General features: G+C 58.6%; 1 protein-coding gene across 1 annotated transcript; it reads right to left on the bottom strand.

Moving 5' to 3' along the window:
- Window positions 590–11,996, bottom strand: MYL10 (myosin light chain 10). The gene is made up of 7 exons (XM_018040099.1): window positions 11,954–11,996; window positions 8,764–8,856; window positions 8,209–8,284; window positions 7,337–7,441; window positions 3,152–3,230; window positions 1,104–1,152; window positions 590–835 (listed from the first exon to the last, which is right to left on the bottom strand). The coding sequence occupies exons 1-7, from the start codon at window positions 11,954–11,956 to the stop codon at window positions 737–739; spliced, it is 504 nt and encodes a 167-aa protein (XP_017895588.1). The 5' UTR covers window positions 11,957–11,996; the 3' UTR covers window positions 590–736.

The following is a 12,789-nucleotide window of genomic DNA, read 5'->3' as shown; positions in this document are numbered from 1 at the left end:
GGAGAAGCCCTTATTGACGTCTCTTGCCAGTATCTTCTCCAGCCTGGGCCTTGCCTTTACAGGCTCTTCATGGCGTCCTTTGCTGAACGGAAGTTTTCAGTTGGAGGTCCGATTTCTGCCCTTTTATTATATGGTGGGTGCTATGTGTGCCATGTTTAAGAAATCTTTGCCCCCCGACTTAAGCATCCCTGGAGTCCTCCTCTCTGCCTTCTCTGCCTCTGTCTGGCTCCTAGCTGCCAGGTCTCTGCTGGCCCAGTCCCACCTCCTCCCCACTGTGTCCCCACCCCAATTCTTGTCCTCCTTAAGGCACGATCTTCCCGCCCCAGGACAGGGCTGGCCCCTTTCCGTGTCCCCAGGACTGGTACCAGGGCTGGCACGCACTAGGTGCTCAATAAAAGCTTCATAAATGAAGGCAGTGTCTTGTGCCCCAGCTGGGGATCATTAAAACTGTCAATTAGTTCTAAACATCAGCTCATCAGGAACATTTGAGCAAAGCCAGGAAGTAAAAAGTTTTGGAAAAACCAACAGCATAGGAATGTTTCGCTTTCTCCCCAACTGGAGCATTAATCACGAGAACTCAGACCTTGTTAGCATTATTTATTCTTGCTTTTGCCCCTGACCCACAAGCCAGGGAGTCTTCTCTTCGCACATGTTGACCACAGGGGCTCCTCAAAGGCCACCCCTCCCGTCTGAATGTGGGGGGGGTGGTTCGGGGGGGAGGGTCCGTGGTCTCCGTCTAGTCCTTCTCTTCGCCATGCGTGATGACGTAACACAGGTTCCTGTAGTCCAGATTGCCACACACATCGGGTGGGAAAGCGGCAAACATCTGCTTGACCTGGGGAAGGAGCCGGGAGTCAGCCTGGACCAGGGCCGAATGGGGTCAGAGCCAGGGGTCACCCAAGGGCGTCATGCAGAATGTCCCTCCCCTTTTAGCAGATGTGGGGGGGTGAGCACTAAGGCCAGGCCGGCAGCCACCCCCACCCATCCTTGTTCCCTTCCAAGGAGTCAGGGGAAACCCTGTCAGCAGACCCCTGAAAACAGGGCACTTCCCAGGAATGCTCGGTCGGCAGGGGCGGGCAGTGGCCTGAAAAGCTTGCTCGTACCTCCTCCTCACTGAACCGGTCTGCCTGAGTCATCAGCTTCTCTTTGATGCTGCTCAAGGGAGAGAAAGGGTCACCTTCAGGGGAAGGAGGGAAAGGGCCACTCTGTGTGTGGACACACAGACCCTGAGGGGGCAGCCCAGGAGGACACCAGCCGGGGCCAGCCCTGCAGCCCCCAGCTGGCCGTGCGGCCTCAGGCGACCACTGCAGCGCGCAGCTTCCTCTATAACCTGGACTCTCCCCTTTGCATCGGGGGAGGGCCCAGTGACATAAGCTGGGGCCCCGGCATGACGCGGCGGCCACTCCGATGTTGCCCTGTGCACTCTGCAGGTACAGAATGTGTGCGGCTGCCGCATCGTGTGTGACTCTTTGCGGCCCTGTGGACCGAGTAGCCCACCAGTCTCCTCTGTCCATGGGATTCTCCAGGCAAGAATACTGGAGTGGGTCGGTTGCCGTTTCCTCCTCCAGGGGATCTTCCCAGGTTACAGAGGAGAGCCTCTTTGCCCTGGTTCTAGACACGCTGCTTCTTCAGCTTGTGATTTTTGCTGACATCTGTAAGGTGCTTTGGAGCGTGATGGTGCTTGCACTCGGCCAAGGGGCGGGAAGGTTACCCAGCTCCGTGTCTCCTGGGCCAGCCCAAGTCTCCTTTGCTCCTCCCGGCCCTGGGAAGTGAGCACTTTCATGCCCCTTTTGCAGAGTCAGCGGAGGTTCAGGAGGGGTACCGATTTGTAGTGGCGGGGCCCTGTCCTCTTGAGTGGTCAGGGAGAGCAGCTGCCCACGGTGGGTCAGGCCTGCCCGGGGGAGGTGGGCGGGGGAACTGGAGAAGTGGCCCGAGGGGATGTTTGAAGCTGTCGGGGAGGGCCTGGTGCCCCCAGGAGCTCGGCGTTGGGGGGCGTGGTGGGCGGGGCCGCAGTGCGCAGGGGCGGGGCCAGAGGGCTGACCTGGGCTGTGAGGATCCACGTGCCCCGCGATGCCACAGCCTCGTTCCCCCTGAGGACCGACGCACATTTTCCATTATTTATGTGAGTACAGGACAGTCACAGTTTCCAGCTCTGCACGCCGGGGATTTTTCACAGACTCTGTCTCAACCAGAGCCTTCTCTGTGGCCTGCCTGGCGGGCAGCCACGTCTTTCAGGTCCCATAGCCTGGGGATGGCGGCTTCGGGTCCAAAAACGGGGTCCCCCGAGGGTTCCTCCCAGCCCTGACTTTGCTCTGGTGGGAGTGAAGGTGGGTGACAGGAGAGGGGTGGGTGGAGGCCACTCCAAGGGGTACCCCCAGTGCTTCCTGAGGTCTCCAAGATGGGGGTGGGAACATGGACTCTGGGGGCTGGGTAAACGGGAGGGCTGCAGCCTGGAGAAGCCCTCAGGAATACCTCCCCCACCCCTGAGGAGAGTGTGACTCAAAACTTAGGGGGGCGGGGGGACTGTAAGAATGTCTGGGGGACAAGACATTGTCCCCCACTTCCTCCCTGGCCCCCTGCCCTCTCCTGCCCCACCTCCATCACGTGCTGATGCTAATAGAAAGCAAAATTAGCCTCTAGCCGATGCCTGAAGCAACCCCGCCCAGGGTCCAGGGCTGCCCAACATGGGCCCTGCCTACCACTCTGTGCTGTCTCCCCTACCACCCACCCAGCCCCCGGCACACACAGCCCTCTCCTCCTAAACAGGCCAAGGCCTGGCTCTTCTCTCGCTGTATTCCTGCATCTAGAATGTTCTCTGCTCCAGCCATGACAATCCTCAGTCATCCTTCAGGGACCACCCACCTCTGCCCCCACCACTTCCTCCCTTGCCACTGGGAAGCCATCCCCTGGGGACCCCACATTCCTGGCATACTTCCCCACAAACGGAGACCCCGAGGCCCAGGAAGTGGAAGGGAGATCGAGGGATGACTGAACTGGGCAGGGCAGCGGCCTCCTGGCTTCTGGCTGGAACCTACCTGAGTTCTGGGCAGGAGAGGAGCCTGGGCCACCACCCCCACGTCCCTACCCCAGTCCATCTCTCCCCTGAGCCTCTGGGAAGAGAACAACCAAAGCAGAAGGCGGAACAACTTACAAGTCAGCCTTGACGAAACCTTTCCCTTCAGTGTCGAACACCTTGAAGGCGTGGAGAATGGTCTCCTCGGGGTCTGTACCTAGAAGCAGCAGACACAGGATAAAGAGGGCAGTCAGCGGTTGGCACTGGGTCCCAGGGCCCCTGTAGAGGCCAAGGGTTCAGGGAGCTTCTTCCCCAGCTTCTGGTCCACAGTGAGGCCAGAGAGAAGGGAGTTTTCTGAGAACCAAGGAATAGTAACAGTCGCCAAGGACGCCGTGCTGAGAGCCAATCAGCCTGCACTGGCTCTGGTTGTCGTTCAGCCGCTCAGGCATGGCTGACTCTTTACAACCCCAAGGACTGCAGCAGGCCTCCCTGTCCTTCACTGTCTCCTGCAGTTTGCCCAAGTTCATTTACTAGGCATTTTCTACCTGCTTAATCCTCCTAACCACTGGCCCCATTTTACAGATGAAGAAACTGAGGCTCAGGGAGGTTAAGTGACTTGTCCAAGTTCTCATAACTGATGCCCTGTGATTAGGCTATGGGTAAAGGAGAAAGAGCTCTTACTTGGGAGCTGTAGGTTCTGGCAGCGACATTGGAGGAGTCTGAGAGGTTGTTTAGGCCAGAGGAGGGGCAGGTGGGTCAAAAGTGTGGGTAGGGTGGAGGTGGGGGGCTGGGAAAGGCAGAGCGCAACCAGAGCAGTTCTGGTTTTCTCATGTTTATAGTGTGGGCTTTGGGGACAGATGTCGTTAGAAGACCTGGTTCTGCTAACACAGTGGGATTGAATACCCAGCCCCCTGGTGGTACAGATGGGGAAACTGAGGCCCAGAGGGAGGAAGTGTCTCACCCAAGGCCTCAGGGACTGTGTGAATGGCAGCGGGTGATCTGGTAACCCTTACCTGGCGCTCTTTCCCCTCTGTCACACTGCCCTCCCTATTCACTGGGAACCAAAGGGCTGTCCCCTTCCTTCTTAAGGCTCAGCTCTGTCATCGCTGAAATGGAGACCAAGGTGGGGTTTGCTGCCTGTCTACCAGGACTGGTTAAGATAACGTGTCCTTGATGGTAAAGTGAAGTCGCTCAGTCGTGTCTGACTCTTTGCGAGCCTATGGACTATAGCCTACGAGGCTTCTTCCATAGGATTTTCTAGGCAAGAGTACCGGAGTGGGTTGCCATTTAATGGTAAAGGGCTTGCCAAACATTACTCTATCGTGACCGCAAACATATCTAAGTACTCTGTGCCAAGTCCATCCTGCAGCTTCACCATGTAACCCTATGCAACCCCAGCACACCGCATGTGGTAGGTATTGATGTCTCCAGTTTGTCAAAGAGGACACTGAGGCTCAGAGAGGTTCTGTGGCTGGCCTGAGGTCTCCAGTTGCAAGGGGAGGAAGGTTTGAAGACGACTGTTTGAACCTCCAAAGTCCCCCTATTTGTTCTGCCCCTTTGTGTTCCTGATTCTCAGAGTGGGTCAGGTCATCCGTATCTCTCCCATCAGACTGGGTCAGGGCTGTCTGTATCTCCTCTTTAGGATCATCCAGGACAGGACAATGTCTGAGTCTCTCAACATTTCTGAGACTGGCCCTGAGTGACTGGGCTGGGCTTAGTGCTGGCCTGGTGGCCTGGGAGCTCCTGGAAGCAGAGGTGTGGGCCTCTCCTAGGCAGGATGACAGAAAGCCAGTGTGCCCAGGCCAGAGGCTCAGCCTAGGGTGCATTGGAGCCTGGCCTTGCAGGAGGAGGGGCTGGCCAAGGGGTTGTGGTGAGGGGCCTGCTGTGTGGTCTCAGTTTCCCTGGGTCTCTGGAGGGGCCTCTCTGCTGGGGCAGGCTGGCTCTAGCCCACCTTCCTGAGGGCCAGCTGTATGTGAACTTGTTGCCCTGGGTTCAGGCCCCATGGCTGGACATCTACCACCTGCTAGTCCTCCCCTCCCTCCTCTCAGAGAGGGCCTCCCCTCTGCCGACTGCAAACCTCATCCAGTGGGTGGCAGATAGGCCACCTCCCCTGGTTACTTCATGGCAAAATGTCCTCATCCCGATTAGAGGGATGAAGCGGTGCCTGCCCAGCCCCCCAGCCCCTGTCCCTACTGCAGGCTTGGCCAAGTTTGCATGACAGGCTCAGCTGGAGCCCCAGCCGCGGCGCCCCTGTGAAAATGAGAAAAAGGTGCGGTCTGGGGTCAGAGCGCTTAGCTCAGTCACAGACTGACACGCGTTCCGGGACTCACTTTGAAGTCACTGGCTGGAGTCACGCACATCTTTCCCTGGGACTGAGCCCCCAGCCCCGCCCCCTGGACTTCTGCACCCCTTGAGGAGGTGACTGTGGTCCCAGGAATAACCCCTCACAGCTGGCCAGAGTGGGGCCCGGTGGCACTCCTCTGCCGATTGGACAGCACTGATTGGTGGCTGTGGGTTCAGCAGTGGCCCCCAGGTCCTCATGTCAAGAACCTGGAAATGTCACTTGGAAAAAGGGCCTTTGCAGATGTAAAGAAAGGGTCTTGAGATGGAGTGACCATCCTGGTTCATCGAGATGGGCCGTAAAACCAGTGACAAGTGTCCTTACGAGAGTGAGACAGACAGAAACAGAAGAGGAGGGGGCGGTGTGACCCCCGGAGGCAGAGATGAGAGCAAAGTGGCCACCGGAAGCCAGGAAAAAACGGGGAGGCGTTCTCTCCTGGAGCTACTCAGTAGAGTCCGACCTGTCAGATTGCGGACTTCCAGACTGCAGAACTGAGGGGACACACGGCTGGTGTTATGAGCCTTCAAGTTTGTGGTCATCTGTTTCCGCGGCCTCAGGAAACTAACACAAACCCCGTCTTAGAGACGGGGAGCCACGGTGCAAAGCTCAGATAAACCTTGCCCAAGGCCACCCTCAGGGCCTGTGGGGGGCCTGCTCTTCTTTTTTTTCTATATTTAAAAAACATTTTTACAAATTTTTGGCCATGCCACAGAGTGTGTGGGATCCTAGCGCCCCAACCAAGGATCAAACCTGCGCCCCTTGGAAGGGCAGAGTCCTAACCACTGGACCGCCGGGGAAGTCCGAGGAGGCCCGGGCTTAAACCCAGATGGAGCTGAGGCCCAGAGAGAGTATCAGGCATGGACAGCCTGAGAGTGGGATGATGATAAGACCCACCCCTCAGGGCAGCCCCCGCCCCGGCTGGCCCTTCCTTCTGACCACAGAATCCCAGCTCCCCTGATGCCACATCTCAGGGGAGCGCCGTGGTTCGAGCTGGAGAGGGGTCGGGGCTCCATTCCTGCCGCTTCGATGCTGGGGCACCTGGGCAGGTGTGTGGCCCATCTGAGCCTTGACCTCCTCACCTATGAATCCTTCCCCAGAGGAGAAGCACAGCCTGCTCTGGGGTGGGCCATGGCAGCTTCCGGGACCCCCAGCCCACCCACCCCCAGTACCACCGCCTCCTGTCGGCCACAGGTGGTAAGACAGAACACGCAAGATGAACCCAGGGCCAGGAAGGTGAGACCAGGGCGGGAGCACTGTCCTGCAAAGGGCTTTCTTGCAAACTGTCCCCCTGGGCCCCTCAGTTCAGTTCAGGTCAGTCGTTCAGACGATTCCGACTCTTTGTGACCCCATGAATCGCAGCATGCCAGGCCTCCCTGTCCATCACCAACTCCCAGAGTTCACTCAGACTCACGTCCATCGAGTCAGTGATGCCATCCAGCCATCTCATCCTCTGTCGTCCCCTTCTCCTCCTGCCCCCAATCCCTCCCACCATCAGAGTCTTTTCCAACGAGTCAACTCTTCGCATGAGGTGGCCAAAGTACTGGAGTTTCAACTTTAGCATCATTCCTTCCAAAGAAATCCCAGGGCTGATCTTCAGAATGGACTGGTTGGATCTCCTTGCAGTCCAAGGGACTCTCAAGAGTCTTCTCCAACACCACAGTTCAAAAGCATCAATTCTTCGGCGCTCAGCTTTCTTCACAGTCCCAACTCTCACATCCATACATGACCACAGGAAAAACCATAGCCTTGGGCCCCTCACAGCCCCGCAAATCGGAAGTCATGACAATTACCCTGCTCTGTGCTGTAGAGGTGGGAACTGAGGCAGGATCTGGTGTGTGCCCCTGGGGGTTGGTGTCCGGGGCTACACCATGCCCCCAGCTGGGGTGTGCATCGGTACAGGGCATGTGGACACACGGGACCACACCTACCCATGCCCACTCGCCCATCCCCTCCTCGGCAACCCCCACCAGGGCCTCACTCACCCTTCAGCTTCTCCCCAAACATGGTCAGGAAGACGGTGAAGTTGATGGGCCCAGGGGCCTCCTTCACCATGGCCTCTAGCTCCTCATTCTTTACATTGATGCGGCCTGGGGGAGGGGAGGGGTGGAGACACCCACACATACAGTGAGAGTCAGAGGGGACCCTGCCTGCAGGCAGCCCAGGAGCCCAGATCTCAGGACCCCAGCGTCTTGCAGAATCTCCCAGCCCTACTGTCTCTCCCATCCCTCCACTCAGCCCTAAGGCCCTGCCCACCTTTTGGTGGGGGCGGTCTCAGGATGGGGGCACATTTAGCCATGGGCTGCCTCCAGCCTCACCATCCCCCTGCCACCACCTCAGCCTCCCTGGAAATGAGAGCAAGTTGGTGGTTATCCCCATTTTACAGATGAGGCCGCTGAGGCCCAAAGAAGCTGCAGCACGTTGGAGTGGAAGACCTGGGTCCTAGGGGCTCATGTGCCGCAGGAGGGATCCACTGGCTGCCTAGAGGCGAGGACTCTGCGATTCCCTGAGTCCCACCTCTGAATGTCTCTAGCCTCTTCCTCACCCCCAGCATTCCCCCAACCCCACTGCCCTGCTGACTCTTCCCCCATCCTCCCACTCCAGGCCTCTGCAGGGGCCACTTCTGTCCCTGAAATACCCACCTCCCTCCCCTGACCAGTCCTCTTCTAACACTGGGGAGTCCTCCCTTGACCTTCCAGGCAGAGCCCGCCCCTCCTGGGAGCCCCCAGAGCACACCAGCCCCCAGAGCACACCCCTGCGCCAACCACCCTGACCTGCCCACAGCCGCCCATTCTTTCAGAAAGGCCTGGACTTGGCTCCGCCCCAAGCCTCAGGCCTCTGGCTCCCAGTCACCCACCCAGGGCAGCAAAGGTGTCCCTCAGGTCCTCCTTGTCAATGAAGCCATCCCGGTTCTGATCCATGATGGTGAAGGCCTGGCAGAGACACGGGCACTGAGCAGCCACCCGCCCTCCCGCCCCAACCCCTCCCCAGCGGTCCCTGCTCCCTGCGAGGGGCAGTCCTCCCACCCGTTGTTATCTCAGCAACCTCAGTGCAGGCCCTGGCCCTCCCATCATGAGAGTGATAGCTAACGAGCTGGGCTCCTACTGTGCACCAGCACCCCCTGGGGCTTCGTGCCCATCCCTCATTTCATGCTTCCCGCAACCCCATTTTACAGAGAGTGAAACTGAGGCACAGAGAGGGGAAAGGCTTGCTGGAGGTCACACAGCAAAGACTCGGGGATAGAGGGGGCGGGGCTGCCTGAGGACAGCTCATCACATCTGGGGCTAAGCTGCAGCCTGGCAGCCTCTAAGAGTGACATCACCACCCCCCAGGGACTGAGGGCTGACCCCACATCTAAAGGCTTTCCGTGCATCCCAGTAACCTCCCAAAGCCCCGGGGGCAGCTGACCGACCTCTTTAAACTCCTGGATCTGGGACTGATCAAACATGGAGAAGACGTTGGAGCTGGCTCCTCCTTCTGCTTTTTTCCGGGCTCTTCTGGGTGCCTGTGAGGTTCCAGGTGAGGCTTTGCAGCAACCCTTTGTTGGGAGGTACCCTGTTCGTGGCACCCAACCCTCAGGCCTTATCTCCTGAACAACACTGCCCCCCCGCCCCTGCCAGGACCCCAGCAGAGACACCAGGCTCCTGAAGCCTTGCAGGGAAGCAGGGGGTTTCCCAGCCCCCAGCAAGAAGCCTGCAGAGAGTGAAGCCTGCAGAGCGCCCACCCTGCAGGGTCACCCTGCCGCTTCTTGCCCCGCCCCTGCCTCCAACTCTGGAAGGCAAGTGGTCAGCGCCCAGGATGTGGAGCAGAGAGGAGTGTCTTTTCTAGCACCAGCCCCCACGTGGAGGGCCCCTCCTTTCCTGCCACCCTCCCCAGTGTTCAGGGTAACACCCAGGTCCCTCGGTCCCGTGAGGTCTGTCCCTTGCCCCCCTCCCAGAGTGTCCCCCCCAACCTGGGTCCCCCACACCTGCTCTGCATGCCCCGCTCTCCCATCATTTGCTCCTGCCCTTCCCACTACATGGGGCACCTTCCCTGCCTTCCATCAGCAAGTAGCTTCATCCTTCAGGCCCAACTCCTCCACCACCGCCTCCGAGAAGCCTTCCCTGATCAGCCTCCACCCAAGGCCAACTAAGAGCTCCTGCCGCCCCCACCTTGCCTCCCCACTGGTCTTGGGCTTCCACGCCCCGTAGCCCAGAGCACGCCGTCCTGCCACACCTCCCTGGGTCTGTCCCATTGAAGGGAGTGGTGGGCTGCCTTCCCCCACCCAGGGTCTGGCTCCGAGTGGGGGTCGGTTTGGAAACTACGGCCCTGGAGCTCAGGGCCTATCTTAGAGCAGCGGGTAGAGCAGGTGACCATCCTTGTGGAGGGTCTCTGGCCAGACTTCCTGTCTCCACGTGTTTCTCTCCGATGTCATGGTGCTGGAGAGTCCACTCTTGGGCCTTTGCTCTCTGTCCCCAAAGCCCTCCGTTGCACCTTTCCCTCAGCAGCCATCACTAGGGCCCCCGTGTGCAAAGGAGCCCCAGACTCGGCTCACGATGGAGGAAAGGACAGCCGGGACTTCACACAAAAGGGGGAGGTGGAAGGGGAGCCCTCGCAGAACCCCCGTGCCCACTCCACCCGGCCTGCACCACCCTCTGTGTCCAGCCCCTGCTACCCCACCCCAGAGCTTCACTGGTACCTGCCCCAGTGCCTGTGTGGTCCCCCCTCCCTCCCCTAACTCATTCCTGTCCCTGAGCCCTACGTCCCCACCCCCACCCTCACCTCCATCTCCCTGGGTCCCCAGGCTCACTTGAGGAGCCTCAGCGCCTGGCTGACTTATAATTAGCTTTTACTCAGTCTTTTGTCTCCACTAATCCTTTGAAAGGGGGCTGGCAGGGGCAGCCAGGACGTTCTGATGCCGTGAAACCCCTGTAATATTTATAAATCCCTTCAGACATCATAAAGAAAGGAACCTCCCTGCAGAATTCATCTCACATAATTACAGATACATTTCCTTCTGATTAATAAAAGCGATCACTTCCGTCTGGGGGGCATATTCTGCCCTCGCTCTCCTCAGACCTCCCCCATCGGCCAGGGCGTGTCCTGCCCCTGTCTATCCCCAGCCTTTCGCGTTATCTGGGGAAATGTCACCCTGTTGTGTGCCAGACCCTGTTCTAGAACCCCAGAAGGAAGGAAGAGGTTGTTTTTCTGCTATTGCACAGGCAAAACTGAGACCCAGAGCCCTGCCCGGCTTTCTGATCTCCTAGCTGGGACCCCTCTTCCAGCCCAGCTGTCTTAGAAATTCCCTTTTATAATGTGTTTCCGAAGGAAATATCTCAGAGCAGAAGGTGGGTCACCCAGACCTGAATTCTAATCCCAGCTTTGCTGTTCACAGCCTCTGTAATATTAAGAAAATCAGTTTTCTGCCCCAAGTCTCCTTTATAAAATGGATATCACGCCTCCCTCAGAGCATCTGGGCAGTTTCCCTGGTAGCTCATCTGGTAAAGAATCAGCCTGCCATGCAGGAGACCCTCGCTCGATCCCTGAGCTGGGAAGTTCCCCTGGAAGAGGGATAGGTTACCCACTCCAGTATTCTTGGGGTTCCCTGGTGGCTCAGATGGTGAGGAAACCACTGACAATGCAGGAGACCTGGGTTCGATCCCTGGGTTGGGAAGATCCCCTGGAGAAGGGACCAGCTACCCACTGCATTATTATGGCCAGGAGAATTCCATGGACAGAGGAGTCTGGCAGGCTACAGTCCATGGGGTCACAAAGAGTCGGACATGACTGAGAGACTTTCACTTTCAGAGCATCTGGACGTTTATCAGGTACCCGCTGACCCAGGTGCCCAGTCCCAGGACCCGGAGCTGAATCAGACCTGGTTCTTGTGCCCAAGGAGCTCACAGTCCAGCTAGGAGACAGACAATTGGTAGAAGGTGGTGGAGGGAGGGAAGATGCTGAAATTTCAGAGAAGCCACTGTACTCCTGGGCACTAAGGGCAGACCTCCCGGAGGGGGTGACTTTCAGACTGAGGCTTGGATGAGTTAGCATTTTCAGGTCAAGAGGACTGATGAGAGCGTATGAAATGGAAGCATGAAAGGATAGCCCCAGTGAAGGCCCACAGGAAGCCCCGAGGGACTGGAGCCCAGGGACAAGGGGAGGGCGGGAGGGCAGGCCCCACATGGCCTGAAGGACCCTGCAGCAAGGCCAGCAGCCCTCATGCCAAGCTCCATAGGACACCGGCTGGCCTAGAATAGCGACCCCAACCCCCACTAAGAAGTATGTTCTCTCAGTGGGATCAGAGCCCCTCTTCTGTCCTGAAACCTCCGAACCTGGCCCACCCTGGCCCCCTCCACCCTCCTCTTCCTTGCCTCCCCACCTTTCACCTCGTCAGCAGGCCCCACCGAGTCCAGGAAAGCAGAGACCCAAGTTAGGACCCCCATGGGTGGACTGGCTGGGAGCAAGGATCACATCAAGGGAGAAGAAAAGGTCAAAGATGTCAGTGAGAGGGACAAGCTCAAGGTCAGGGTGAGTTCAGGCAATGAGGTGAAGGTCAGTATCACAAATGAAGTCAAGGTCACAGGATGAGGTCAGGGTCAGCAGGCAGGGCAGCGCCAGCCTACCATGGTCTGGAGGGCTCCCTCGAGCTCCGGCAGGGCTGGGGGAGCTTGGTGACGGCTCTTTAAATAGTGCTCCAGGGCCAGACCACAGTTTGGAAGGTGACAGAGGACACGGTGGGGGCAGCCCTGCCAGGCACCTGTCTGGGCCCATTCAGAGTGGGTGGGATTGTGGCTTCCGGAGACCGTCCAAGCCACAAGGATTTCTACCAGTGGGGGGCCAATCGGATCTCTGCAGCCAAGGGCCCAAGGCCCAAGAAGAGGCTCCTGGCCGAGGACACACAGTAAGGTGAGGTCTGGAACCAGCTGGGAAGACTTGGCCTTAGACCACACAAGTTCGGGAGAGCTCCCAAGGCAGGGCCACCCACGCCAACTGGGGAGCCAACCCCTCGAGCCGTGTGACCTTGGGTGGGACCCCACCCTCCAGAAGGCTCGGTCCTCTCATATGAGAAGTGGGGAGAACGTGATGCCCCTCCGGTCAGCCTGTGGAGGGGGTTTCTGCATCAGCGTGGCCCCCAGGGACCCCTCAGCCAATAGGACCACTGCCACCATTACCAGGGAGTTGAGAAAGGAAAGAGACAAACAAGAAGAATGGAGGTGACTCTGGAGAGGGACAACGGAGAAATCACAGCCCCATCCATCCGGCCACACGCACACACTGGGACGGGGCCCGTCCCCACCAGGCCTGGTCCAGCCCAAGAATTCTCCAGTTCGTGTGCCAAGCCGAGCCTGCACCTGCCCCTGGCAGGCCTCCCATGTGTCCAGTGCCGCCCGGCTGCCCGGTCCGTCCTGCCAAGTCGGCCCCCGCCCAGGACCGCCATGTCTGATGGGCTGCCAGGCCC

The sequence above is a fragment of the Capra hircus genome, chromosome 25 (genome assembly GCF_001704415.2).
Source record: "Capra hircus breed San Clemente chromosome 25, ASM170441v1, whole genome shotgun sequence".
In the NCBI taxonomy this organism is placed as follows: domain Eukaryota; kingdom Metazoa; phylum Chordata; class Mammalia; order Artiodactyla; family Bovidae; genus Capra; species Capra hircus.
This window is presented reverse-complemented; position numbering and strand designations above follow the sequence as displayed.